This window comes from Primulina tabacum, chromosome 3 (genome assembly GCF_025594145.1).
Source record: "Primulina tabacum isolate GXHZ01 chromosome 3, ASM2559414v2, whole genome shotgun sequence".
Lineage (NCBI taxonomy): Eukaryota > Viridiplantae > Streptophyta > Magnoliopsida > Lamiales > Gesneriaceae > Primulina > Primulina tabacum.
The window spans coordinates 6,722,857-6,750,795 of NC_134552.1; the positions used below are offsets into that span (position 1 = coordinate 6,722,857).

At 35.4% G+C, this 27,939-nt stretch overlaps 5 protein-coding genes across 10 annotated transcripts; 4 read left to right on the plus strand and 1 right to left on the minus strand.

Annotated features, from left to right (window-relative positions):
• The first annotated feature begins 8,370 nt into the window (after positions 1 to 8,370).
• Positions 8,371 to 14,483, plus strand: LOC142539689 (uncharacterized). 2 transcript variants are annotated; one of them, XM_075645312.1, is made up of 9 exons: positions 8,371 to 8,761; positions 11,473 to 11,517; positions 11,632 to 11,761; positions 12,153 to 12,222; positions 12,295 to 12,343; positions 12,560 to 12,657; positions 13,374 to 13,512; positions 13,728 to 13,830; positions 14,179 to 14,483. In XM_075645312.1, exons 1-9 carry the CDS (start codon positions 8,438 to 8,440, stop codon positions 14,220 to 14,222), a joined length of 1,002 nt encoding a protein of 333 aa, XP_075501427.1. In that variant the 5' UTR covers positions 8,371 to 8,437; the 3' UTR covers positions 14,223 to 14,483. The 2 variants fall into 2 exon arrangements, with proteins under 2 accessions (XP_075501427.1, XP_075501428.1); XM_075645313.1 differs by lacking the exon at positions 14,179 to 14,483 and having other exon boundaries at positions 13,728 to 14,146.
• On the minus strand, positions 9,848 to 10,731 carry LOC142538893 (glyceraldehyde-3-phosphate dehydrogenase, cytosolic-like). The gene is made up of 5 exons (XM_075644184.1): positions 10,700 to 10,731; positions 10,535 to 10,595; positions 10,356 to 10,453; positions 10,039 to 10,181; positions 9,848 to 9,944 (listed from the first exon to the last, which is right to left on the minus strand). Exons 2-5 carry the CDS (start codon positions 10,557 to 10,559, stop codon positions 9,857 to 9,859), a joined length of 354 nt encoding a protein of 117 aa, XP_075500299.1. The 5' UTR covers positions 10,560 to 10,595; positions 10,700 to 10,731; the 3' UTR covers positions 9,848 to 9,856.
• Positions 14,484 to 14,982: 499 nt separating the features above from the next.
• LOC142539690 (small ribosomal subunit protein eS7) lies at positions 14,983 to 17,116 on the plus strand. The gene is made up of 6 exons (XM_075645314.1): positions 14,983 to 15,134; positions 15,786 to 15,870; positions 15,962 to 16,035; positions 16,114 to 16,237; positions 16,536 to 16,718; positions 16,811 to 17,116. Exons 2-6 carry the CDS (start codon positions 15,796 to 15,798, stop codon positions 16,928 to 16,930), a joined length of 576 nt encoding a protein of 191 aa, XP_075501429.1. The 5' UTR covers positions 14,983 to 15,134; positions 15,786 to 15,795; the 3' UTR covers positions 16,931 to 17,116.
• A 3,105-nt stretch (positions 17,117 to 20,221) lies between these two features.
• On the plus strand, positions 20,222 to 21,028 carry LOC142538894 (LOB domain-containing protein 40-like). Its single transcript, XM_075644185.1, has 2 exons — positions 20,222 to 20,414; positions 20,494 to 21,028. The coding sequence occupies exons 1-2, from the start codon at positions 20,222 to 20,224 to the stop codon at positions 20,946 to 20,948; spliced, it is 648 nt and encodes a 215-aa protein (XP_075500300.1). The 3' UTR covers positions 20,949 to 21,028.
• A 775-nt stretch (positions 21,029 to 21,803) lies between these two features.
• On the plus strand, positions 21,804 to 27,812 carry LOC142539691 (KH domain-containing protein At4g18375-like). 5 transcript variants are annotated; one of them, XM_075645318.1, is made up of 9 exons: positions 21,804 to 21,975; positions 23,201 to 23,903; positions 24,364 to 24,837; positions 24,914 to 25,159; positions 25,275 to 25,484; positions 26,268 to 26,323; positions 26,438 to 26,492; positions 27,075 to 27,121; positions 27,167 to 27,812. In XM_075645318.1, the coding sequence occupies exons 2-9, from the start codon at positions 23,280 to 23,282 to the stop codon at positions 27,420 to 27,422; spliced, it is 1,968 nt and encodes a 655-aa protein (XP_075501433.1). In that variant the 5' UTR covers positions 21,804 to 21,975; positions 23,201 to 23,279; the 3' UTR covers positions 27,423 to 27,812. The 5 variants fall into 5 exon arrangements, with proteins under 5 accessions (XP_075501433.1, XP_075501434.1, XP_075501431.1 ...); XM_075645316.1 differs by adding an exon at positions 22,148 to 22,227 and having other exon boundaries at positions 21,805 to 21,975; positions 27,075 to 27,809; XM_075645317.1 differs by having other exon boundaries at positions 21,806 to 21,960; positions 27,075 to 27,809.
• The last annotated feature ends 127 nt before the right edge of the window (positions 27,813 to 27,939 follow it).

A 27,939-nucleotide genomic window follows, 5' to 3' on the forward strand; every position in this document is an offset into this window, starting at 1 on the left:
TCCAACTTTATTGATATTTCTCAAATCAATGAATGTGTACACAACAAATATGAGAAAATATCACATCATAGTTTCATTAAATTTGTTCTTACAACAAAATTACATAAAAGAACCAAGTCTCATTCTTTCTGTATGATCCTTAAATTTCAATGGTGGCATGCCTTTAGTCAAAGGATCTGCAATCATCAATTCAGTGCTAATGTGCTCGATAAGTAACTTCTTATCTTTAACACGTTCTCGTATGGCTAAATACTTAATGTCGATGTGCTTGCTTCGACTACCATTTTTGTTATTTTTAGCCATAAAAACAGCAGCTGAATTGTCACAATATATTCTTAATGGCCTAGATATTGAATCCATAACTCTAAGCCCCAAAATGAAACTCTTCAACCATACAGCATGTGAGGTTGCCTCAAAACAAGATACGAACTCAGCTTCCATAGTGGAAGTAGCAGTCAATGTCTGCTTTGCACTTCTCCAAGATACAGCTCCACCAGCTAGCATGAAAATATATCCTGAAGTGGATTTTCTTGAATCAATGCAGCCAGCGTAGTCTGAATCAGAGTAGCCAATCACTTCCAAATTCTCAGTCCGTCTGAACATAAGCATATAATCTTTGGTCCCTTGAAGGTACCTCATTACTTTCTTTGCAGCTTTCCAGTGATCTAAACCTGGATTACTCTGATATCTTCCCAACATCCCAACAACAAATGCAATGTCAGGTCTAGTGCAAACCTGAGCATACATTAAGCTTCCGACAGCAGAAGCATAAGGAATGTTTTTCATTTGTTCCCGCTCTAGATCATTCTTTGGGCATTGGCTCAAATTGAATTTATCGCCATTCACAATGGGAGCTATACTTGGTGAACAATCTTTCATCCGATATCTCTCTAAAACTTTGTTGATATAGGTTTCTTGAGACAGACCTATAATACCTTGAATTCTGTCTCTATGTATCTTAATGCCAATGATATAAGATGCCTCACCCATATCCTTCATATCAAAGTTTTTAGAGAGAAATTGTTTCAACTCATATAACAAACCCTTATCATCGGTTGCAAGTAATATATCATCCACATATAGAATAAGGAAACAAATCTTGCTCCCACTGACCTTCTGGTATATACATTGATCCATTGAGTTCTCAACGAATCCGAATGAAGAGATAACATCATGAAATTTTAAATACCATTGACGGGAAGCTTGTTTCAATCCATATATAGATTTCTTAAGCTTACAAACCAATTGCTCACCATTACTAGAGAAGAATCATTCAGGTTGTTTCATATAAACCTATTCCTCTAGTTCTCCATTGAGAAAAGCTGTTTTCACATCCATTTGTTGTAAATCTGAGTCAAAATGTGCAACTAATGCTAGAATGATACGAAGAGAATCTTTCTTAGATACAGGAGAAAAAGTCTCCTTGCAGTCGATTCCTTCCTGCTGAGTGAATCCTTTAGCTACGAGTCTTGCTTTATACCTTTCAATGTTGCCTAATGAGTCTTTCTTTGTTTTGAAGATCCATTTACATCCAATGGCTTTTACACCATCAGGCAACTAAACAAGATCCCAGACTCCATTAACTGCCATAGAATTCATCTCTTCTTTCATAGCATTAAACCATAGTTTTGACTCATTACAACTCATGGCTTGTGAAAACGTTTCAGGATCATTTTCGGCTCCGATGTTAAAATCCGATTCTTGTAAATACACAACATAATCACTAGATATAGCTGATCTTTTTATTCTAGTAGATCTCCTAAGGTTGTTCGATTGATCAACATTTTCTTGTTGTTCTTCATTAACAACTTGATCTACTAGATTTTCATCAGCGATTTGTGGAACTTCAGTAATCGGTTGCCTAACACCCATTTGGTCTTGAGGGGTGTGAATAACAATCAATCTGTCATTTGAATAAGAGGGTTGTGCGTTAATGTGATCATTCTCAAAAATTATGTCATGATCACTCCTACTGATCAAGTCATTTTCAAGAAATTTTGCATTTCTTGATTCCACAATTCTAGTGTTGTGAGATGGACAATAGAATCTGTACTCTTTGGATTTTTCGACATACCCAATGAAATATCCACTTATAGTTCTTGGGTCCAGTTTCTTTTCATGTGGGTTGTAAACTCTTATTTTTGAAGGACAACCCCAAACACGTATATGTTGCAAACTCGGTTTTCAACCTTTAAATAACTCAAATGGCGTCTGTGGGACAACCTTAGTTGGAACTCGGTTTAATATATACACAGCTGTCTTAAGAGCTTCAATCCACAAGGATTTAGGAAGTTTAGTACTACTAAACATGCTCCTCACCATGTCCAATAATGTTCGGTTTCTCCTCTCAGCTACGCCATTTTGGTCCGGAGAACCAGGCATAGTATGTTGGGCAACAAACCCATGTTCCTGGAGAAAATTCGCAAACGGACCAGGTGCCTGTCCATTCTCAGTGTATCTACCTTAATATTCTCCACCTCTATCATTTCTCACGATCTTAATATGTTTTCCACATTGCTTCTCCACTTCAGCCTTAAAAACCTTAAAGGCTTCAAGTGCTTCGTTTTTATTATGAAGCATGTAGATATACATGTATCGTGAGTAATCATCAATAAAAGAGATGAAGTATTTCGGACTTTGCATGTCCATATCTGGACAACAAATATCTGAATATATGATTTCTAATATTTCTGTATTCCTCTTCACACCCTTTTTAGACTTATTGGTTTGCTTTTCCTTAATGCAGCCCACACAAGTCTCAAAATCATTAAAATCTAAAGTACTAAGTACTCCATCATTCACTAATCTTTTAATCCTCTCTATGGAGATATGTCCCAATCTCCTGTGCCATAATATAGAGGAATCTTCATTTATAACACATTTTTTAATACCTCCTTGAACATGCATAGTGGTGTTATTATTTTGTAAAAAAATAGAGAAAAGATCATCAATCATTATACCATTTCCAATAAGATTTGATTTATAAAACAAATTTATTGATTTATCCAAAAACTGAAATGAATAACCAAGGGATACAAGTTTTGAAACTGAAATTAAATTCCTAGAAAAATTAGGAACATAAAAGGTCTTTTCCAATTTTAAAATATAACCACTATTCAACACTAGGCAGCAAGTCCCAATAGCCTCTACATGCGAAGACATCTTGTTTCCTGAATAGATGCCCCGCTCATTTTCTATTGGTTTTCTTAGGTTTTGCATACCCTGCAAGGTATTTGTAACATAGATTGTAGAACCAGAATCAATCTATCATGTGTTATAAATCATATCAACCATATTAGATTCATAACAAACAAATGAAGTAGGAATACCTTTCTTTTCAAGCCAGTCCTTAAATTTATTGCAATCCTTCTTAATGTGTCCCGTCTTTTTACAGAAGAAACACTTGGATTCTTTCTTAATGTCAGGTTGAGGTGGAATTATTACTTTCCCTTTTCCCTTGACTTTGACTTGCTTCTTATACTTTTCTTGTGTAGTCATAAATACATTATCAGTCGTTTCCATCAACAGCTTTCCTTCCTCTTGAACACACATGGTCATTAATTCATTAATTGACCATTTATCCTTATGTGTGTTGCAGAAATTTTGAAGGGTCCATATTGCTGTGGAAAATTGCGTAAAATGTAGTGCACAAGAAAAGTCTCAGACATTTCCACTTCAAATGTCTTGAGCTGAGTCGCTATGTCCCGCATCTTCATGATGTGCTCTCGCACACCTCTCACACTGGTGAGCCTTGATGAAGATTATTCTATAATTAGGGTGCTTGCAAGTGCTTTATCTGAAGACTGAAACTGTTCATCAATAGCCTTCAGTAATTCTTTGACATTATTATGCTGATCGACAGAACCACGCATACCAGCAGAGATTTTGGTCTTTATGAACATTACGCGGAGTCGATTAAATCGCTCCCATTTTTCATAATGATCAACATCATCTGGAATGCTGTTTTCAGTAATAGCAGATGGTTCGTCTTTCCTTATAGCATAATCAATATCCATCCACCCTAATTGAAGAAGAATTCTTTCTTTCCATATTTTATAGTTGTCGCTCTTTAGTTCGGAAATATCACATTTCATATCAGAAAAACTCGCAGATTGCATAACTGCACAAAATATCACATGCTTAAAGTTTTGAGACAATATCATGTTTTACCAATGTAATTCATGTTTTAAAAATCTAGTGACATAAAATTTGCCTGTGGGCTAAAATTTTAATTCAATAAGATTTTTCTGTAACTTTATGATAAAACTATCAAAATGTATTTTCCTTAACTCCTGTGGGTAAATTAAGAAAAATATAATTTGATATTTTAACCTAATTAGTTATATAAATATAATAAAAATCCATGTGGGGTAAAATTTATTATATTTATATAATTAATTACAATTGATGTCCATTATGTGAACCAAATCCACTTAATGCATAATTTTTCATAATTAAGGATGTTGTGGCTATTCCTCAATTATTTAAAATTATACGGTTCACGGGACAAAATTTTGGCTTTACTTAATGCTTTATATAATAATTATTTCGCAATCAACACTTTTCAAGAGTGTTCTCAGGAAAGATAGGTAGGGCTAAGGCCCTTTAAATACCTAATTCCTAGACAGAGCAACGTTCCTCAGGGAGACCAGTGGCTAGTCAAGGCAGTTTAAACCGATCTATAAAGAACTCCCTCAGATCATGTTTTCTCATGTTACCTTATAATTATTATTCAACTTAATTATCCACATTTATGTGAATCTTTATAAGCCAAAATTTTTTAATTAAATAACTATATATTCACATTTTTTACTTAATATGAACAAATATGTTCCTCATCAGTTTTTCTCTTCAATCAGAGTAGTGATAAAGTGAGAATCACATTTACATGAAAATGTGGGCTCCTCATCAGTTTTTCTCTTTTATCAGAGTAATGATAAAGTGAGGATTATTTGTTCATTTGTGAATATCTGAAATATTTTATTTTGTAATATTATATTCACATCTTGATATGTTCATTTCAAATTATAAACAACTTAATATAATTTAATATGAACATACTGTGAATATTGATTTACCAAAATATTTTTCAATACAATTTGCATTAAAAAAAGCTTAAAAATAAATGCAAACATAATATTAAATTTGCATGTACACATCAAACACTTATCCATAATATTTGACATTATATCTAACATGCAAAAATAATTTCTAAACATGTATTAGAAATTATATCGAACTTGGAATTATTTTTAATGTGCACAAATTATTTAACCAAATGCTATATGTATACTAAATTATACATATAACTTAATAACACATTAATCATTTTTATTTATTTATTATTATTAATAGAAATAATAATAATCGGATTATTATAACATGTGGGTCTCGAATAATTATTATTATTATAACATGTGGGTCCCGCATAATTATTATTATTATTTTTATTATTATTTTTTATATATAAAAATAATAATAATAATTGAGTAATTTAATGAATACACTCAATTATCAAATTCAACCGACAGTATGCATTTAATTGACTTCACGTGATATGTTTGATTGAAATTAAATGGTTCAAATAAGGCATCTGCATCGCCTTCTTCCTCAAGTAAAATTTTCAAAATTCAGAAAACTGTATATTTTTATCTTCAAGGTACAACCGAGAACAAATTCTCAGGTAAATTTCTTAATATTGTATGTTCGTCCTTTAAATTTTAATTTTCTTACGTAAAACTTAAAATTCTTTTCCCAAAATTTCATGATACGAAAACAAATATTTTCAAGACAGAGGTATCACGGCTCTGATACCAAATGTTAGAAAATTTTCTCAAAATTTCATGTTTTTTACGTATACATGAACATGATAAAACTATATGTGGAAATAAATCGAGTGTTACTTCCGGCCATTGAAAATTATTGATTTATCTGCTTTTCCTCTCTGTTGAAGCCTTCTACGCACTCCACCCTCTCTATAAATGGTGTATATTTCTTATGAGGTGTGTGTGCTTAGGGACCTCAATCTTCTCTATTTATAGGCATCTCATACCATCAACGAGAAAAATCGGGAGTCTGAATGTCAAAAGAAAAAACGTGTACGCATCTCAATTTTCTAAAGTTGAGGTTGCGTATGCAAGTTTCGTCAAAATATGTAGGCAATGGCCGTCGCTAATTCCTACACGAGACTTCTTTTAACATGTGTCATATTTTTCTTACAGTCTATGCTGGCCTTACACCAAAGAACCGGGATGTCCAAACTCTATGTTCCATGCTCACATACAAACAGGTCTACATATATTCGTGCACGTAAGTTTTTTAAAAACGTTTTTTTTACAGAAAATTTAATATTTGATTTTTGTATAGTGGTTTATTTATTAATTTTAGCGTAGTAGATTATTAATTTTGTAAATCATTGTTTTTTATTAGGTTTATCTAAACCGTCGCTTCATTAAGTAACGGACCGTCGGTGAATAAAGCGACAATTTTTTAAATAAGCATCGCTAAATATAGTGACGGTGTTTGATAAAACGTCGCTATATATAGCGACATTGTTTGACAAAAACCGTCGCTTAATATAGCGACGGTTTTGTTTATAGCAACGGTTATATACGCTTAAGTGAGCGACGGTCACTGTGTAACCGTCGCTAATAGTAGCGACGACGTATCTAAACTGTCGCTAAATAGCGACGGTCTTTTTATCTTAACCGTCGCTTGGTGTTGTTCAAAAAAGCCGACGCTTTTTGTAACGGTTATTGAGAAACCATCGCTATATGAAGGCGACGCGACCTCCGGTTACGGACCACCAAACCGTCGTTACAACTGTCGCACCGTCGCTAACGCCCTTTTTTTTTTGTAGTGCCTGTCGCTACATTATTTACAGACTTTCCCGGTGGTGGAAGGAGGGGGAGGCAAGCCGGTGCTGTCAACCCCCTTCGTTTTAAGGTTTTGGTTAAACATAGAGTAAAATGTTATTTCGTTCCTCTGCCTTTGAAAATTTTGTAACTTTCTTGGTTTTGGTGCACATGTCGCCAATGGACATACCCCTCCTGAAGTAATATTGCTGGTGTGCCTGAAGTGATTAGTATTAGCATTTAGCACTCGGTCTATCACCAACTGTTCGTCTAAATCATTTTTCTCGCAGGATTTTCCAAAAATTCTATCTGGGGTCCCATCAAATCCTTATACCATGAAATATATTCCTCCTTTTGATGAATTTGAGGTCGATAGATGCATTCTTCCTCGAGAAACTTCAATCATCGTTCCTCCCTCCCCTGGTCCTTCCATTTTCATGGTAATTTCAGGTGACAGAAAAATGTCCACTGAATCATCTGAAGAACTAATTACCGAAGGTACTGTGCTGTTTACACCTGCAAACGCTGAGGTCAACATAGCAACTATTTCTGGTTTGCATTTATATCGAGCAGGAGTCAACAGTAGGTTTTTTGATGAACCGGTTATTTCTTCGTCCAACCAGCAACATGAGAAGTAAATGGGGATCTTTCTGTCCCATTTTGCTATATGAAAGCATTCTTCTGTATAATATGCTTGGTCGGGTCAGATGTGTTTCGGCTTGTTGTATGAATTCTTATATAGGGTATATAAAAATTAAATATGCTGTGTAATATATTTGCATATGCCAGATGAACTTCGTGAGATTTCTGGTCTGTACCGTGTTGCCGCGTTCTTGTAAGCTTTGAACTTTGTGGTCTTGTTTGATATGTGTTCCTAATCGTGAAAGTTACTAGTATATTTAAAATTAGGCTTAGTACATTCTATTTAAATGTCATGCTAACCCTAAAAAAAACATGCTAAAATAGACATATCTTTACATAATGACAAAAAATTGTGTGAGACGATATCACGGATCGTATTTTGTGATACGGATCTCTTATTTAGGTCATTTATGAAAAAAAATTACTTTTTATGCTAAGAATATTACTTTTTATTGTGAATATCGATAGGATTGACCCGTCTCACAGATAAAGATTCGTGAAACCGTCTCACAAGAGACATACTCCTGCGTAATACATCAAAGAAATGAAGATTATCTTAGAATTTCCATTATATACTATAGCTTATACACTTTCTAATTATACACACTTCACTTGGAGAATTTTACATTGTACAGAAAATCCAATCAACAGGCGCATTTTCATTCATTTCCTTCACATTTTTAAATTCACTCATAGAATCAATCATTATTTTAATTTAAATTTTCAGGAATCATCAAAAACAAATTTATTATCATTAAATCATATATATATATTTTTTGATGAAATATTTTCTAATGTTGACTTCTGTGTCATTCCACATCTATAAAAAATGATGATATATATATATATACACACACATAATCTAAACGATAAATTTTGCCACACAAACCAATCTACTTGAATAGGATTTCAGTATAATCCTAGCTCAAGGTTTCCCAACTATGGTGGCCCTCGGCGCTATCCTCATTGCCAACGGTCCACGCCTCGGGATTGTTACAATGCGCCGCGCAACCATAACGAACAGCACTAACAAAACACGGGTCCCTTATGAACTGAAGCAGGGACAGTCCCGCCATTTTCACAAGCTCCCCTCAGGTTTGAACATGGAGTTCATTTTTCAAAAGGGCTTCGATAAGAATCCGCAGAGCCCACCTCTGCTATTCATCCACGGAAGCTTCCACGCGGCTTGGTGTTGGGCTGAACACTGGTTCCCCTACTTTTCTGGGAATGGTTTTGATTGCTATGCTCTCAGCTTGCTGGCTCAGGTATAATTCTCTCTCTCTCTCTCTCTCTCTACTTTATCTCTGTGGTTTTGATATGTTGACCTTCTCAGTGATCTAGTGCCGCAATGTGCGGTAGCAGCAACCTCCTGCTTGCTCGTTTAAGTTAAAGGGAAAAATGGTACTACGACTGTTTGTTTTAGGGGGAAAAAAAAAGAAAAGACAATCTGAGTTTTTTGTGCTCTCTAAAATGAATTAAAAGTCACAATTACATTAGGACATTTACCCGAATTATTTTCAACTTTTTAGGTTGGCGAGCTTAACTTGTATTCCATTGCAGAACATGTTACATTAACCACCACTAGGAGCTGACACCCGCCGCAGCCCATTGTGGAACATGTTACATTAGCCATTAGCCATTAGCCACCCCTGCTGGTTCGGCGATTACTTGTACTCTATTGTGGAACATGTGACGCCAACCACCACTAGGAGCTGACACCCGCCTCAGCCTGTTGTGGAACATGTTACATTAGCCATTAGCCACCCCTGCTGGTTCCGCGATCACTTGTACTCCATTGTGGAAGAACATGTTACATTAGGAGCTGACACCTGCCACATCCTATTGTACGACTTTCATACGTCTTTCTTTTGTGGACCTTGATTCCATCTGTAAAATCAATATGGATCACCTTAGAGACACTGAGCCATCCTAGTTTGCCTGTTGCCCTGATAATTTCTCAAAGACAACATCAATATTAGGTGCCACGCCCAAGAAGATAATTCAATCCAAATGTCTAGTGCATTCAGTGTATACACCTTAATCCAATCCCTAATATGAATATAGACCACAGTAGTTACACTGAACAAATTCCTAGCTTGCCTTTTGGTTGTGAAGATTCTCAATGAGCATCAGTAATACTTGGCGGCCCTAAGATTGGAGAAGACAGGCCAAATCCCTGGTGTGGGCAAGCCACTCAAACTAATTAAAAGTTGCACTATTATTTATGAACCATGACATATGTTACATTTTAGGCGAGTCTGCACGACATTTAATTGTGTGCTTTTATAAGAAAAAAAATATTAAATTTTTTCTGTGTCGGTGGGGCACAAAAAGAGTTCGGCAAACAGTTGGAGTAGTCCTCACCTGCAGTCACCAATAAAGTCGGTGGACACTACATCATCTTCTGTGTATCCTAGGATACCCTTCAACTTACCCTCAGATTCCTCCCTATAAAACAGTAAACAAGTCGGGCAGCATTCAGCAAAATGAGTCGAGTCTGTCTTCGAAAGGGGAGAGGAATTGTCGTGGTTTGGTTTTTTATTTGATCGCAGCTTTGATTTCATCATATGAAGCTGCCTTCTCGAGCCTTGCAGTTAGGTCAACAACTGAAACATTGACGGTCGGAACACGAAAAGCCATGCCAGTGAGCTTTCCATTCAGAGCAGGAAGCACTTTTCCTACAGCCTGTATATTTCCATTATCCAAAAGAACGTTGCATTAATCTTCACTAACATTTAGCAACACTGAAAAGGAGAAATGGATTATATATTACAGTAATCAAATTCGGATTGAACAATCATGTCCCGAGATAATCATAGTTTACAATGTAAGGTTCTAAAACTCGTGGTGCACATGTACCTTTGCAGCTCCTGTGCTACTAGGAATGATGTTGAATGAAGCAGCTCTTCCACCTCTCCAGTCCTTCATCGATGGACCATCAACGGTCTTCTGTGTTGCTGAATGAAAGTGATCCACATCAAGCACCATCCACGCAAACTAAAGAAAGAAAACTCAGAGAAATGCAGAGCTACACATACCTGTAATGGAGTGGACAGTGGTCATCAACCCCTCAACGATCCCAAATTTGTCATTGAGAACCTGTAAATTTTTTCAAAACAAAAGGCGGTAGAAGATAAGTGTCAAGTCTTTTAATCTATGTGGATGGAACTTATCATTACCAACTTAGTAGAGAACATATAGACCTTAGCCAATGGGGCAAGGCAGTTGGTAGTGCAGCTAGGAGCTGCACACCCGCCTCAGCCTGTTGTGGAACATGTTACATTAGCCATTAGCCACCCCTGCTGGTTCCGCGATCACTTGTACTCCATTGTGGAAGAACATGTTACATTAGGAGCTGACACCTGCCACATCCTATTGTACGACTTTCATACGTCTTTCTTTTGTGGACCTTGATTCCATCTGTAAAATCAATATGGATCACCTTAGAGACACTGAGCCATCCTAGTTTGCCTGTTGCCCTGATAATTTCTCAAAGACAACATCAATATTAGGTGCCACGCCCAAGAAGATAATTCAATCCAAATGTCTAGTGCATTCAGTGTATACACCTTAATCCAATCCCTAATATGAATATAGACCACAGTAGTTACACTGAACAAATTCCTAGCTTGCCTTTTGGTTGTGAAGATTCTCAATGAGCATCATTAATACTTGGCGGCCCTAAGATTGGAGAAGACAGGCCAAATCCCTGGTGTGGGCAAGCCACTCAAACTAATTAAAAGTTGCACTATTATTTATGAACCATGACATATGTTACATTTTAGGCGAGTCTGCACGACATTTAATTGTGTGCTTTTATAAGAAAAAAAATATTAAATTTTTTCTTCCATTAAACGTTAGTTCACATCACCAAATCTGAGCCTTGTTCTAATCCTAAAACACATTGAGATTTTGAATTCCCTGATATAGCCGTGGTTTTGGATTTTGAGGCATTGTGTATTATCAAAATTTTCAGGGAGAAAGTGAGTCTCCGGCTGGTGCAGTTGCAGGTTCTCTCCAGGTATCTTTTCCTTTTAGGTGGATAGTGAACCTCTTGATTAGATGAATTTGATTGTGACATTGAACTTAATATTCTTGTTACTTTCTTAACCCAAACACTGCTTAATTGCAGTAGACACATGCAGCTGACATTGCTGATTTCATTGGAAAGGAGATTCAATTACCACCAGTGTTGGTGGGGCATTCTTTCGGTGGGCTTATTGTTCAATACTATATTGCTGGTGTAGAAAATGGTCTTGTACAAGGTAAGTAACATTTTTAGGATGGAAACTATGAAGTTTAGTTTCTTGTCATCTTTATGAAGATTGATCTAGAAACCACTACACGATTCATCTTACGGTTTGCTGACATTCCCATATCGTCTTGTTGTAGAATTCTTTATTGTCTTTCTGTGGAAGGAAAATTGGATGAAATATGTGTTGTTTTGTTTCAATAATCTTTGTTTATATCAAAATTAGCCAATAACATCAAAAAGAGTTTTATCTCAGATCATAAAACCAGCCCTTCGTGTGATCTTATGCATGAGATGAGACACTAACATTTTTGAGCTAGTTAAGATATTTTTTTATTTTAAATGGTCATTCTTTTAATGGTTTTGTTTTTGACTCTGCTTTTCCCAATCCTGCTCAATGTCAGAAAAGGGATCCTCGTGGTTATCTCTGGCTGGAGCTGTTCTTGTTTGTTCAGTGCCTCCTTCAGGAAATAGGTGACTCCCTGCATTTACAACTTGTGATTCTTTGCTTTGCCAAGCTGAGATATTTTCTTTGCGTTTATTTAGTGGGTTGGTTTGGCGTTATTTGTTCTCCAAGCCCATTGCTGCATTTAAGGTAATTGTCGTTTTAGGAATTAAGTACTCAATTTTCACTCGTATGGTGCAAGGGCTCTGACACTGGCACCTGCAAATTATTATACAGTTCTCCCTTCAAAACAATGTTTCAGTGATCAAGAAACTTTTGTACTGTCTTTAGTTCTTTTAAAGCTATTTGACTCGTGAGTTGTGCATTCCTGTGAATTTTACATGATTAAACTTTTCAATGGAGCAGGTGACACGCAGTTTGGCAGCCAAAGCTTTTCAAACTTCTCTGCCTCTTTGTAAAGAAACTTTCTTCTCTTCGTCCATGGACGATTACCTTGTCCAACGGTTAGTACATGAAAACCTACTCACTAGTTTCTAAATATTCAATTTAACACACCCTTGGATTTTAATAAAGTGTAAGCAACATGTTTTTAATGCCCACAATGGAAGAATATAGTTTTTTGAATATCTAAAGCTTGACAGATGAATTGTGTTCTGGTTCTCGTTGGAGATGAAAAGATTTACTTTAATACTTTACATGTGATGTTAGTAATTTTTAACTGTTAATTGGCAAAAAAATGAACATTAGTGATCTTAATCATGCTTTCCAAAAGCTTCAAATATATGATGTTATGTTAAATTGTATAGTGCTTCAATTTGGATGCGCTAAACGTGTACCAGTTAGCTTGAAGTTTGAATTATTATGACGATCATCTGTTGCGTTTAAATTGGAATTTTTTCTAAATGGATAATAGAAATAAGGATCTCACTGTGATTGCGCTGCAATCCATGAAAGTTATTCCAGATTTAGCTGTTATCGTTGATTGGCAGAATGAGGGTTTCCTAATTGGAAACATATTTAGATAATATAAAGATTGGATACTAGATACAACCACCCTCTCAAAATTATCCCTTGCTCAATGACCTCCTACTTTCTGCCTGCCCCAAACGGCCCACCTTAGATTAATTAAATAATTTAAAAGGAAAAGAAAAGGAAGCTTGCCGTTGTTTCATTTCTCTGGAAACAAAGTTTAAGCTTCTTTTTAAATGACCATTTGCAGATACCAGAAGCTGATGACAGAAAGTTCAAGATTGCCGCTGTTTGACCTCCGGAAGTTAAATGCATCACTTCCTGTTCCTAAAGTGAAGGATTCGTCTATCAAAATTCTTGTATTGGGAGCAAATGATGATTTCATAGTGGTAAAATAATTTATCTTCTGTATTTTTCCTGAATCTTCAAAGCAGAGTGTATGATTTAGTTGACATGGTTGCATTTTCCTTGACTTTATTGTACATTTTGTAACATTCTTCTTGTTTCTTCTTGCCCCTCAACTTATTTAAACCCAACTCTTCTGAAGCTTGGATATAAGGCGCTGCTATATTAATTACAATTTACAATCATATGATTTCTGTAGGATGCCGAGGGACTTAGTGAAACAGGCAAGTTTTATGGTGTGTCACCAGTTTGCATTGAAGGAGTTGCCCATGACATGATGCTGGATTGTTCGTGGGTAAAAGGTGCAGAAGTTATCCTTGCATGGCTGGGTGTTTGAAATTTAGAGCATACAAAATTGCTATATAATCTTCTAGACAATCCATTTTCAATCGAATTTCAACCGAAGTTTAGATGCGACTAGAATGTGAAATTTTATCTTGAACATTATTAGAATCGGAGTTCTGAGACGCTAGCACCTCAAAAATTTGAAAACAGAATCGACTTTCCATCTATTTAGACAATGATGCTGTAGATAGTTTGGAGAAAGCTTTTTTTTCAGTCCCAAAATGAAGAGCTGATTCCTTTACGTACACCTGCTACTGAATCACTGGTGTGATTTGTGCCTTATTTTTTGCCATCTTTGCTTAAAGGACTCGAATCCAGAACCTGTGTTACTGCATCAGGAAATACTTGATTTACCAACTGATGCAAGCTCAAGTCTTTGTTCAGCGTATCATCTGTCAGCAACAAAATCCCAAAACTGTGGACAACTACCTCAGTGGATACTTGCCCAACTAAATGGTATATTCTTGCCCATCTATATTTTGTAGTTAAAACCGACAGAATTATGGTTGCGTCACAAATTTACTAAAATATGTTTTTATGATAGTTTTTTAATCAAATAAAAATCTACAAATTTTATGATTTGATATTTAAAAAAATTAGATTATGACACCATAATTGGCTACTCAATTTACGAGTAGGTTTCTTGTTAGACGATCTCACGAATTTTATCTGTTAAACGGGTAACTCTATCGATCTTCACAATAAAAAATAATATTCTTAGCATAAAAAGTAATATTTTTTCATGGGTGATCCAAATAAGATATCGTCTCACAAAATATGACCCGTGAGACCGTTTCACACAAGTTTTTTTGCTTAATATAGTGTAGTATATATAATATGCTTCTTCGAGCAAGAGATTAAGTCCCATTTTATATTTTAAAGAACAAAGACAATCTTCTTTTCAGACTACTTAAATATTATTATTTGTAGATTGTTCATTAAATTGTCTTAAAACTACCAAGATTATATTAATAGAAAAACAAAGACTGGAAACAGAATTGACCAAAATTTAACATTATACAATTTTATGAGCATTTGAGAAAAGAATAATAATTTTATAAAGTTTGTAAAAAAAAAAATAATAATGAAATATTTGCATGCATACGAATTTTATTTCAATACTGGCCCAATTCACAAGGCCCAAACATTTGGCCCTGTAAGAAAACCCTATCCCTACTCTGGTTCTTCATTCGATCTCAGAAGCCGTCTTCCTCCAAAGCTACGCCCGCCGAAAACAAGGTGTCGGGGGATCGGTTGCAAGGTAGTAGAGTTATGTTTTTCGATAATTAGCGCCTTTAGCACTTGCTGAATTATTTTGTACGATGTTTTTGTATTGGAAGAATCTTAATTGTGTTCAAGTAAAAGATTTTGGCTAGCGCGTAGATGAATGATGAGTGTTGTGGCATCGAATTTTATGCGCTCTTTGTTGATTATATTATTTTATTGATTTTGACGTACTAGATATGATAATAGTAGTTTTTTTAAAATAGAAAAAAATTGGTATGGCAGAAAAGATTGATGTTTCTTTTTGTGACTTATAAAGCAACAAATTTTAACTGGAATTACATAGTTTTCGATCAAATATTCTTGTAGTTTCTTAAGTAACAGTTCTGATTATCTAAAATTTACTTATTGCGCTTGTTGAACTGATTAGAGATCGTTGTTAGTTCCATTTAGACATTATTTGTTAAGATGACACTGTTATTTCAGCCATGGTTGTTGAATACCATTAGACGTTGGTGGCAGAAACAGAGGTGGTGATGTGGGGGTGGGGATATAGGCATTTGTACAATTATCTGTATGCAACAAACACTCGGAAATAAGGAAGAAAATGCACCGTAAAAGTTGTGCTATTATACTTTCTGGCAGAGTCAGTTGTTGGGTATTTATTGCTTGTTTTGTTTGCTTGAAGTTCTTTCAAGATGTACACTGCATTGCAAAAGATTCACAAAGACAAGGATGCTGAGCCCACAGAGTTTGAGGAGACTGTTGCTCAGGTCGTTACCGCTGCTACTGAACCCACTACATTTTGTTGAATTTCGGAAATGTACTCCTTGTTGAACTATGTCTTATTGATCTAATCTGCAGGCTCTGTTTGATCTAGAGAACACAAATCAAGAAATTAAGAGTGACTTGAAAGACCTCTACGTCAACTCTGCCTTGTAGGTGTTACAAACTTAGCTTTTTTTTTGTGCAGTGCATATTTTTTAACAATAAGCAATCCATCACGCTCCCTGCAGGCAAGTTGATGTTTCTGGTGGGAAGAAGGCCATTGTGATCCATGTTCCTTACCGATTGAGAAAAGCTTTCCGTAAGATCCAACCTAGGCTGGTGAGGGAGCTTGAGAAGAAGTTCAGTGGAAAGGTACTGCCAACATGATGCTTCGCTTATGGTCACTCAAATTAGAAAGATTGTCATGGATGGTGGTGGTTTTGTTTTCATTTGTGATAATATAAAGGACCTGGACAGAAAAGCTTGTTACAAGAAACATAATTGCTTCCTTTTTTTACTTGCAGCTGTTGCATCTTTGTGTGACCTTGAACTTCGTTTCCACTGCATGTGGTGTTTGTTCAAGTGTATTTTGTTCTCGGTAGTGAGCATTGACGCATTTTTAATTGCTCGACAACTGCTTATGTGTTGATAGTAATTTTTGGACATGCAGGAAGTGGTTCTAATTGCTACCAGGAGAATTTTGCGTCCTCCAAAGAAAGGCTCTGCCGTCCAGAGACCACGCACACGTACCCTTACGGCTGTGCATGAGGCCATGATGGAGGATGTTGTTTATCCCGCCGAGATTGTTGGAAAACGCATCAGATACAGGCTTGATGGATCAAAGATTATGAAGGTGATGAATTATTGATATCATTTTTATCTCGATTTTTCTTTCTCTTGGCACCATTGTACATGGTTTTACAATCAATTTTCGATTTGTTGCAGGTTTTTTTGGATCCCAAATCTAGGAATGATACTGAGAGTAAGTTGGAGACATTTGCTGGAGTATACCGGAAGCTTTCAGGGAAAGACGTTATCTTTGAGTTTCCAGTAACAGAGGCATAATCATCTATGTGTACTCGTTGTAGACGTTTTGTCGGGATTTCAAGTTTTGACTTGGAGACCCTTTTTTGCTGAAACTGGAAGAATGTTTTGAACATCCGTGCTTTTGCTTTTTTCCTCTTGTGAAAAATTGAATTGTTTACTGCAATTTCAGAAAATGTGGATTCCTAATATTTAGACGATTTTTATTTTTGGTGTGTTAAGTAAGTGCCGTACCCTGCTTTCATGTTTGAACAAATTTTACTGTCTTGAAATATAGCAGCATTTGATGGTAATATTACATGTGTTCTTGTTTCAGTTGGCCTTTTTGTCTTCTGGAAATGATTGCAAAATTTTATAGAGGCAAAATATCAAATACTCGGCCACAATTTATATTTTTCACTAAATTATTTTTCAAATTTGAGAGCTTAGCCTTTCATGTACTATGTAAGACACTGCCATCCATTGTCATTGCGATCTACTCTACTATGAGTGGTTTGGTTTAAGATGTGGTGTGATCATTAGTTGTGTTAATATTCTTTTTAAGAGCGATAAATTTTGTTTTAACGTGGAATTGAACTCGTGTTTTTTCTCAAATTTTATTGTAAATATCGGTAGGATTGATCCGTCTCTCAGATAAAGATTTGTGAGAGCGTCACAAGATACATACTCTTTATAAAATTAGCCAATTTGGTGGGGGATTGGTAACTATCATAACATCAACTAGTTTTTCCTTAGTTTTTTTAACACATTTTTGTCTTCTACATTTTTTTAAATAATTATATTTCATATAAAAGTTTGTTACATAAAAATAAAATCTATAGTTTAGATAAAATTTAAATTTACATGAACATATGGTGTACGTATGGTTATTAGTTTTAATTAATCTTTCCCAGCTTTTATTCAATATTTCGTCCGAATTAAACTCCGACATTTCTATTCCAAGTTCACCTAGAAAAGAAATAATCATTTTCTCAGATTTATATACTTCGAATTTAACATTACTTTTTGCACATATAAAGTATGTTCTTCGAGTGATAGTATATTTTAATAATATTCACTAAAATATTATTATTAAAAAGGTAAAAAAAATCATTTGGTTTAATTTCAATATAACTTTTATATTCCAAAAGATTCAAAAAATTTAGACAAGTTCTCATATTTTTCTCCCAAAATAATTTTGATTATGCAAAATTGCATCAGATGTGAAGAATTGCTTGCATGATTTGTTGCGAAGATCCGATGGCAATGGGTCGGGTTGTTTGCTCCATGCCCTGCAGGGTCGGGCCATCCAACCTCAATTCCTCCCTAACGAAATTTAATAACGAATTATTTGAAATTTGATTTTGGTAATGTTTTACGGAAGTATTGATAAGACATTAAAAAATATTAACGTGACAGAAAAAATATTGATATATTTGATAATATATCAGTTATCAAACCAAAATAACAAAAAATCAAAAGTTAGTAAACAAATATCAAAATTTTAGATAAACAACGATAAAATAATTATTTTCTCCGACTAAGATATCAAATCATAGGATAAGAAGGAATCAATCAAATTATTAACATGTTTGACTCAATTGTCTTTAATTACATGTAAAACATGGCGTAGTAACGTATCGGCCTTTGTAATAATTCCAAATAACATTTAACAAAGGACAAAAAATTGTGTGAAACGTTCTCACGGATCGTATTTTATGAGACATATATCTTATTTGGGTCATTCATGAAAAAATATTACTTTTTGTGCTAAGAATATTACTTTTTATTGTGAATATCGGTATGATTGACCTCTTCACATATAAAAATTTGTGAAATCGTTAACAATGACGACTGATGGGTAATGACTCAATTTATTATTGAGGTCCAAATTAATTATAAAAGCACAAGCCCACAATTAATTATAAAAGCACAAGCCCACTATACACTACAAAAAAAAATATATAAATAAGATATGATTCCCATTATTCAAAGGGGGATGATTTTATGCTTAAATTTTTTAGCTTTCAATTAACTATTTTTGAATTATTTTCTGACTTGAGCGTCGGAGTTTCAACGCGACCGGACAAACCTCGGTGCCTCTGACGTTTGTTTGTGACGCAGGTGATAACCCACAAAGATTTCTCTCCATCAGCTACTTGGATCCGTTTACGAACTAGCAAAGTCATTCGGGTAATCACAATGTTTGGCTATATCAACGACGATGAAGGGAAAACAAATACACACAAATGCACTTAATATATACACACATACATACAACGTTATGATGTTTCTTTCATTAATTTTCGTAGTTTTTTATTAATTTGTAATTTCTTCATTTAAATATAAATTAAAATAATTATGCAAACGAACGAGTTCATATGATACTCGACTCTCCTGTTCAGTGTAAATCAATGCTATGTTTTCTGTAAAAAGCGGTATTGGCTACTATCATCAGCTTAAATATGGGTCCCGCTTTTCCTCGACCTCCACGATACGTGGCGATTCGGCCGCGCTCTGACATGCTCGCGTCGTATCCACGCCCCACACATTGTTTCCCACATCCCTTCCAACGCCATTCACGTGGCTGCCACCAAATCCTAAATTCCCCCCTTTGACTATTTTTTTTTTTTTTTAAGGAAATCATTTTGCATCATTATTTTATATCATACCAACTAAAAAAGTATATGGTTTTAAAAATGGACAAATTATGGCTGTTGGAGAGGAGATGTATAAAGACAAAACTACATACAAGATTATGGTACTACTTTGTTTCGTTTTCCTATAGCATTTTTATAATTTTTTTAAATGACAAAACAACTTACAATCATCATTTTGAGTAAACCTTCAAATAATATAATATCTTACGAATCACGTATTGGGTCCAAGTATTTTCCTGATAGTATTCAAATTTAGTGGCGGAGCCACAGTATTTATATACCCAAGCTTTAGTCCGGGTGACCGAATTTTTTTTAAAAAAATTTATATGTAAATTTTGTATAATTTTGAATAATATGATATTAGTCTGAATATATTAATTTAAAATATTAAAATATTTTATAGTTTAAGATTCTAGTCTCAGTAGAACCATATTTCTGGCTTCGTCACTGTTCAAACTATCGCGTGTGACATTTTATGTGCAACAAATTTAAATGAATGCGACTCATGTATGTGGCAACCAACTATTTTATTTACCGGTGATGACCATACCCTTCAAAGCCGAAACCATGCAATTGTTTGGAATTTTGTGACGCTCAACGCCAATATACATGTGTGTGTGTATATATATATATATAAAGTTAAATGATATTGTTGGATAGATTAGCGGTAGAAATGCGAATGATCAGTTGTAATGGATGCCGAGTGCTGCGGAAGGGCTGCAGTGAAGCCTGCAGCATAAAGCCCTGCCTGGAGTGGATCAAATGTCCCGACTCGCAAGCCAACGCCACCATCTTTCTGGCAAAGTTCTACGGCCGTGCCGGACTCTTGAACCTCATTGATGTCGGCCCACAAAACCTCCGCCCTGGTATGATGCTTTCATGGCGGAGAGTATCGATTCTTTATATATTCTGAGCTCAGAGATATTCATTACCTTTTTTTTATAGCCATTTTCAGGTCTTTGCTATACGACGCATGCGGCCGGATTGTGAACCCGATAGACGGGTCGGCTGGGCTTCTCTGGTCCGGTAGCTGGCAGCTCTGCGAGGACGCCGTTGGAGCGGTTCTCAGGGGAGCTCCGGTTACCCGAATGACCGCTCACGCGGTGGAGAACAAAAACCGGCCTGCTCTGAAGGCGGCGTGTGACATAAGGCATGTAAATAGAGAAGAAGACCAGTTTCCCGGGTCGAGTGATCTGCACAGGGTGAGGACGAGGCGGCGTTTCAAGAATTCCGGCAGGAGGACGAAGCAAAATGTGGAGGTGGAGAGTTGGGCCTCGAATGAGCCGGTTGAATGCGGTGAAATCGAGCTGGATCTCACTCTGGGTTTGGAACCGTCTAAAAGCGGCGCAAAGCCGACTGGAGTCGTTGATCTTGGGAGATTGATATGTTTCGACGGCTAGGATCATTTGTTTTATTTTTGAACTTGTGCTGTTTATTTAATTTTTCTTGTGTGTGTTTTACTTCACGATTTGGTAATCACCCGGGGGAATGAGAATCATCGTTATTACTAATTATTCTGCATATGCGATGCACAGTCTTTCTTATCATTATCGATGGACTAAAATGAAATTTGAAAAATTATGATGAGATTAAATTGATATTTGAATTTTTTAAATAAAAAAATAAAAATAAAAGTGTAATATTAATATAATGTAAAGGTAAAGTTGAAAGAAAAAGTTGGTGTCTTTCTTAGGTGGTTACTATAATACCCTCAATCTTAATATAATAGAATAGATTCAGAAAATTTAAAAATTTCAAGGGTAAAAAAAAGTTATGGATCTATATATAAGATTTGTCGATCTGGTTAATATCTACAATAAAAGGTAATACTTCGAATATATACATAAATCCATAAGACTTTTTTTTTTATTACCGAATTTGGGTTGAAAAACTATATCACAAAATTGATTCGTGTGACGAGTTGATATGATTCATATCTATAATGAAAAGTATAGGAATCTGTATCACAAAATTGACCTATTAGATGATCTCATATGAATTTACGAAATTAAAAAAATAGTGGTTTATAAACTTGTCCATTACATTTGACAAAATATAAAAATATCCTGATGAAACAAGAGTCATCAGCTAGTTAATTTGATTACGTTGGTTTTAGAGGAAAAAATTTAATTTGAACTTTTTAATCTAATTTAATTTTTTGTCATAGGTATACCAATTAAACAATTAAAATGTCAAGAAATATTATATATATAGATATATAATTATCCAAAATGTGCGAAATGAAAGTGTTGCTCGGAGCTAATCGAGATTAACAAAGATTTTGAGTGGGTCTTTGAAATTTACACAAAATAGGAAAAGAAACGAACCCAAAAGCCCTATTATTACTCTCTTCCGAACTCAAAACATCCACAAAACGCGAAAATGTCCCAAAACTCTCACTCTCATCTTCCGGTATGGTTCTACCTGGTATGTCTTTTCCTAAATTTCGACTTTTTTTTCTCACTCGTCCTTGCTATTTTGGCGTCAATTTCTTCTAAATGCCGCCCTATTAACTGTAGAGGAAAAATTGTGCGATTTTTTTTTTTACTTCGATAGGATGGTTCTGGTGATTTGAATACGTTGATTTTCGTATTTACAGTTCAAACTGAGCCTGAAAATAAAATGGGATTTTTCTCATCGGTGATGGTTGCTTTATTTTGAGCTGGGTCACAAGCATTTGTATGCATTATCTTGTTGAGACCGGCACCCCATTTTTTTCGTGAATGGTTATTTGAAATAGAGTTTTTGGAATTTTTTGTTTCAAGTTCTAGGCTGTGACGATGTTAGCTGAGCTTCTGAGTTGGTGATATTGTTTAGTTGATTTTTTTATCTAGTTCTTGCAAATTGTTAATGAGTTAAAGAAATTTTGGAATAAGATTTGTACAATGTTTCGTGGGTTGTGTGGCTTTTGATTGTGTCTTGAACTGAATATTGAATCGAAATGAGAGTGTTAATCCACCTAATGATGAGGAGCTCTTTGGATCAATAATGTTTTATTTCCCCAAAAATGTGTTTCTTAATGATAATGATCCTTGTAATCTTTATTTTTTGTGTCCAACAATGTACCAAATTATTTACCCATTTGCTAAATAGGTGGTTAACACTTTTATTATTTTTTGTAAAAGATGAGTATTGTGTTTGGTAATGTTTCAAATCCCATTTTGGTAATGTTTCAAATCCCATTTCATGTCCTTGTGTCGCAAGCTAGAGAGATGATTTTTAAAACATATCCCACAAAAAATGGATAATTACTTCAGATGTGGTAAAATGACATTTTTTGATGGCATGCAACAATATTTGTCGCTTATTCTCAAGAGAATGTGGTCAAATTTAAAGAACGGTTGATACTACATTAACAACTCTATCAAATCCAATTTTAATAATTGCTGCGTCATTAAATTGAATTCACTATGTTTCATGACTGTATTGCTAAAACTATGTTAGGACTTTGGAGTAAAAAAAATTTCCATATCAAATATGTAGTTATATCTTGTCTCTTTCCTCTATGGCTTCCTTAAGCAAATGCTGGATATTGTTTATCCCCATTTTCAATTATTTTTGTGATCTGTCGTAAATTTCTTGAATAATTTATTAATTTATTCTACTTAATGACTTCTGATTTTTCTGACATATGTTACTCTGCCCTGTGCAGGTGCCTTCTCTCAAAATTTAAGTTAAATAAATTAAAATAGCAATACGTACCGTGCTGAGCTAGTAGCTTCCATCAAGTCATGGAAGGAAATAGGAGAAAATTTATGAACAAACATTCTAATCCACAGTTCAAAAGAAAGGGTGTTCCCAGTGGGGAGAGACGTCATGATTTTCCTCTTGAACGATTATCTGGAAATTCTGATTTATTGGACACTGTCTATCGAATTCTTTGTTATTCAAAAAAGATTGGCAGTGTTATTGGTAAAGGTGGTAAAATAGTGAAAGCCCTCAGGGAAGAGACTCAAGCAACAATTACAGTTACTGATTCTATTCTAGGGTCTGATGAAAGGGTAATAACCATTTGCAGTCCTTCAGATAAACCCGCAAATATACAGAAAATAAAAAATGGCGACACTTCCGGGAAAGGAGATGATGTTATGGAACCATATTGTGCAGCCCAGGATGCCCTCCTAAGAGTTCATGACAGAATTGTCAAGGAAGACCTTGGTGGAGTAGAAAGCAGCAATAGAGATGACCTTGTGGTCACTGCTAGGCTTCTTGTGTCTAACAGTACTGTTGGATGCCTGTTAGGAATAAAAGGAGACGTCATCCAAAGATTACGCAGTGAAACTGGTGCAGATATACGTGTTTCTCCTGCAGATCATCTCCCAGTATGTGCTAATAGCAATGAAGAATTGGTTCAGGTAAAATGTTTATTCTGATTTGCCTGCTATTACTTTTAGTGGATTGAAACAAAAATATTCCCTTGCGCTACTTTAGGCACGCAATAGAATATTTATTAATTTTTTCTGATATGCATTCTATGTGGTAACTATTTCTCTTGTTCATGTCTGAAGAATTCGCTGGCAATGGAAATAAATACTAGCTCGGAAGAAGATTATGCTCTTGGTTTGAACTTAACTGAGATTATGACTTGGAAAGATAGTGAAACATGGGAAGAAATATCCTAAAATTTGTCACTTTGTCGGCTTCTAGTTCATTATTTTCTAGGAAGCTTCGTGTGGAAAGCAAGAAAGCTGCTTAACTTATTTTTATGCTATCGACTGTTGGGGCTTCTGTTTCATACTTCAATTAAATAATTGGATTATTTTGTCATAGAATTAAGTGAGTTGCGATATTGATACTTTTTTTGGTATGCTATAGATATCAGGTACACCTGACATAGCAAAGAAAGCTCTGTATGAAGTATCAACTCGTTTGCACCAGAATCCACGCAAGGATAAGCCTTCTTTGAGTTTTTCGAGTCCCTATGCTCGTCAAGGATTTCACCCTTCTGGTCTCGAAGAGAGAAATATGCTTCGTTCGGGAGATTTCTCTTGGTCAGAACGTAATGCTGATGTTTATAATTTGTCACCTATGCCATGGAGGGGAGGACATGTGACCAGGCCATCTAAATTTGAACATGAAGATTTTGATGGTATTAGCACTCCACTTGATCAAGAAACACTAAGTGAGTTCAGTATGAAAATTCTCTGCTCGGCTGAAAAGATTGGTGGTGTGATCGGAAAGGGAGGATTAAATGTTAAATTATTGGAACGGGAAACTGGAGCTAGTGTCTCTGTTGAAAATGTGTCTAAAGAGTCTGATGAAAGAGTTATTCGTGTTTTCTCGCTTGAGGTTGCTTTTCTCTGAAGTGTCAGATTAATTTCTTTTAGTGTTTTGTTGGCTTCTGCTGAGCTAAATATTGTTTTAGGCTCTTTCGGATCAAAGATCTCAGACTATTGACGCCATTATCCAGCTTCAAAATAAGACCTGCCAATTGTCTGAGAAGGGAACCGTCACCACAAGGCTTCTTGTTCCATCAAGTAAGGTTGGCTGCATTCTTGGACAAGGAGGTAGTATTATCAATGAGATGAGGAGGAGAACTCAAGCAGATATACGTGTTCTTTCCAAGGAAGATAAGCCTAAATGTGCATTTGATGATGAAGAGCTTGTGCAGGTGATGTCTTTTGCTTTAACTTTTTGTCATGTAAATCAATGTCTTAACAGTGCTGAAATCTTAATTGGGGTGGCATTGTTCTATTTTAATGCTTTTTTATACTTCTGATAATTAGATATGTGGAAGTTTTGGGGTTGCTAGAGATGCCTTAACAGAGATATCATTAAGACTTAGAACCAGATGTCTTCGTGATGCAGCTGCTTCAGTGGAACCTGCTCCTGTGAGACCGATCCCAAGATTCGATTCTGCCAGAAATCTACGTGGCGGCCTCCCTCGACCAACCCCCATCGGAGCTGGAAGTTCTGGAAGATACAAGCATATGACGGTATGTTTTTCTGTTCAACGTGCCTTCCCATGAAATTCCTTTGGCTGAACGAGTAGTCAATAGTCCATGATTTTTGTTTATGCATGCTTACAAGTATTAGTTTATTTTTTTTTAGTTTCTGTGATGCTGATGTAGGAAGGATTAAAATTTACCTTCTCCGATATGAGGTGTGAATATAATGTATTATTTAACGCTTTGATCTGGAACCCGAAGTAAGACACCACTCATGTTTGAATGGCGATTTGGGATTTAATATAAATGTTGAGGGAAACCGTTTCATCAGGTGAACAGCATGACTTTTGGAACACCAAGGGAATAAGGTTCTTAATGTCAACAAAATTGAAAAACACAGTGAAGGAAAAACTGAAGGGACCTGTTTTACATAAATACAAATGCTGTTTTTTTATAGAAAAAAATAATTAAATTGATGTTACTACTTCATGCAATTTTGAATATATCCTTGTTTTTTTCTGTGAGTGAGATAAAAATTTATAGCTACTCTAATGGACCTACTTCTCATAGTAAAATATCTTAAAGTTTGAATATTTAAATTTCAACTTGTGAAGCACAACAATCTTCACATAAATACGTTGTTTGTTTGTTTATCTCCCTGCAAGCTCATGTGAAGAGCACCGTATTATTTTGCTTTTCAAAATTAATATTACCTCAGTTTACACAATAAATAAGTCCTTCCAACTCATGAAAAAAATCGTGTTTGTCAAGATCTTGCAATTATGATCTATGTTTAAATAATGTAATAGTCGTGTTTGTGCTGATACCCAGGGTGGTTTTCGTGACCATGAATCTCCAAGTTATCCTGCTCCTCCACGGGCTTCTAGGTAATGGCTAAGGCCGTCTTATATTTACTATCTATACGAAGTTGTATACATGAACCGTCGGAGTCGATGACATCATGTTTTATGATCGGACTTTGTTTGGATTCTGCATTTCAGTTACTCTGTTATCAACGAGGACAATATCATTTTTGGAGGGAGGCATGATGTTGAGGTGAGTCTAGTATATATTTTTGTAGTTACATTGATCGAAAGATTTTAAATTAGTTAATGGTCGTTCCAAACTCCTGCACCTGCCTTGAGTTAGTTTGCAATTTAGATTCTTCTCTCTTTTTTGGACATACTTGTCTACTTATCGAACTGGTTGTAATATCTTAAGATGGATGTATCCATGACTCTGCGGTTTAGAATTAAAAAATCTGTAGCTGGGAATTTGATGTAGTGGTGAACAAGGCAGTCTAGTGGTCTATAATGCTCCGTCGCTTGAAAATCTTGGCATCAAACAGTTGCCATTTTATGTTAATCCAAGCACTTGGTTAATGTATCAACCACTTCTTTGCTAAAGAGGTTGATATAATATATCTATGATCTCCATCAGCAGCGAAGGCAAAACTACCAATTGGGAGTGTTTTTGGTTATTAGATTTAATTAGGAATTAGGAACTGCAGTTATTAATTATGTCTTGCTTCTATCATATTCAAAGTCATTTATTAGAACTTGTGTTAAATATCATAGGCTTAAAGCTTCGTGAAGGACTAAATTGAAGAGTTCTAACACTTGTTCTTTGAACTTTTAGTTTGGTGGGAGGACAAGAGCGAAGTTCCATGACCCATATTTTACCGGTCCTGATTTTGGCAGCCTGGAACAATTTAATGCTTCACGACATATTCCTGATTTTGGCAGTTCGGAACAATTTAATGCTTCACGACATATGCATCAGATGCACACATATTCTGCTGGACCAAATACCTATCCTCAATCAGGAGCCTATCAGAGCTATAACTCTCCTCATGGTGTGTATTCAAATTTTAATTCTCACATGCCATATCAGAACTCAAATCCTCCATCAGTTGCCTACCAAAACATCCATACACAGCAAGGTTCATACCAGAACACAAGTGCAGAAGGTTCTTACTATTATTAATGTTTATTTTGAGTAGTCTTTGTACAAATTAATTGGATTTCATATGATTATAATCACGGTTGGCTAATCAGCAGGTATCTTGAGCCTTTTTACTCTGTAGTTGACTAGAACATGTGCATCTCAATTCTAAACCTCGTTACTAAAATCCCAAATCAAAGCATTCTAATCCACTTTCAGTTCTTGTTGTACACCCGTGTGATAGTTGAAACCTTTCAGTCAAACCATAACAAGACATACGTGGTTGAACACAAGTAATTTGAGTTTTGACAATTCCTTGAGAAAAAGACAAGGATTTTAGTTATCTGTGCATCGTGTAGCATGAAATCTTTGGTTCTTTCTGTCCATCTTTTCAACAGCATTCCCACGGTTAGATTAGTTGGTGGCATATATCTATGATTATTCATTTGCACTCTATATAACTAAGTTGAATCTCGTTGCACACCTTCATGTTTCTCCCAGTCTATTACAGGAAATCTTCAGTTTTTTTGCAGTGCAACAGGTAGCGTCACTATCTTTT

Coding starts and splice junctions, on each gene's coding strand:
- LOC142538893 (XM_075644184.1), bottom strand. CDS start 10,559: ATGACCACTGTCCACTCCATTACAG. Junction 10,454..10,534: donor CACTGTCCACTCCATTACAG/GTATGTGTAGCT, acceptor ACTTTCATTCAG/CAACACAGAAGACCGTTGAT. Junction 9,945..10,038: donor GAAATCAAAGCTGCGATCAA/ATAAAAAACCAA, acceptor ACTGTTTTATAG/GGAGGAATCTGAGGGTAAGT.
- LOC142539691 (XM_075645316.1), top strand. CDS start 23,280: ATGGAAGGAAATAGGAGAAAATTTATGAACAAACATTCTAATCCACAG. Junction 23,904..24,363: donor GCAATGAAGAATTGGTTCAG/GTAAAATGTTTA, acceptor GGTATGCTATAG/ATATCAGGTACACCTGACAT. Junction 26,324..26,437: donor GCTCCTCCACGGGCTTCTAG/GTAATGGCTAAG, acceptor TCTGCATTTCAG/TTACTCTGTTATCAACGAGG.
- LOC142539690 (XM_075645314.1), top strand. CDS start 15,796: ATGTACACTGCATTGCAAAAGATTCACAAAGACAAGGATGCTGAGCCC. Junction 16,036..16,113: donor CTCTACGTCAACTCTGCCTT/GTAGGTGTTACA, acceptor CGCTCCCTGCAG/GCAAGTTGATGTTTCTGGTG. Junction 16,238..16,535: donor AGAAGAAGTTCAGTGGAAAG/GTACTGCCAACA, acceptor TTGGACATGCAG/GAAGTGGTTCTAATTGCTAC.
- LOC142539689 (XM_075645312.1), top strand. CDS start 8,438: ATGGTGGCCCTCGGCGCTATCCTCATTGCCAACGGTCCACGCCTCGGG. Junction 11,762..12,152: donor AGAAAATGGTCTTGTACAAG/GTAAGTAACATT, acceptor GCTCAATGTCAG/AAAAGGGATCCTCGTGGTTA. Junction 12,658..13,373: donor GACGATTACCTTGTCCAACG/GTTAGTACATGA, acceptor GACCATTTGCAG/ATACCAGAAGCTGATGACAG.
- LOC142538894 (XM_075644185.1), top strand. CDS start 20,222: ATGCGAATGATCAGTTGTAATGGATGCCGAGTGCTGCGGAAGGGCTGC. Junction 20,415..20,493: donor CCCACAAAACCTCCGCCCTG/GTATGATGCTTT, acceptor TTTTTTTTATAG/CCATTTTCAGGTCTTTGCTA.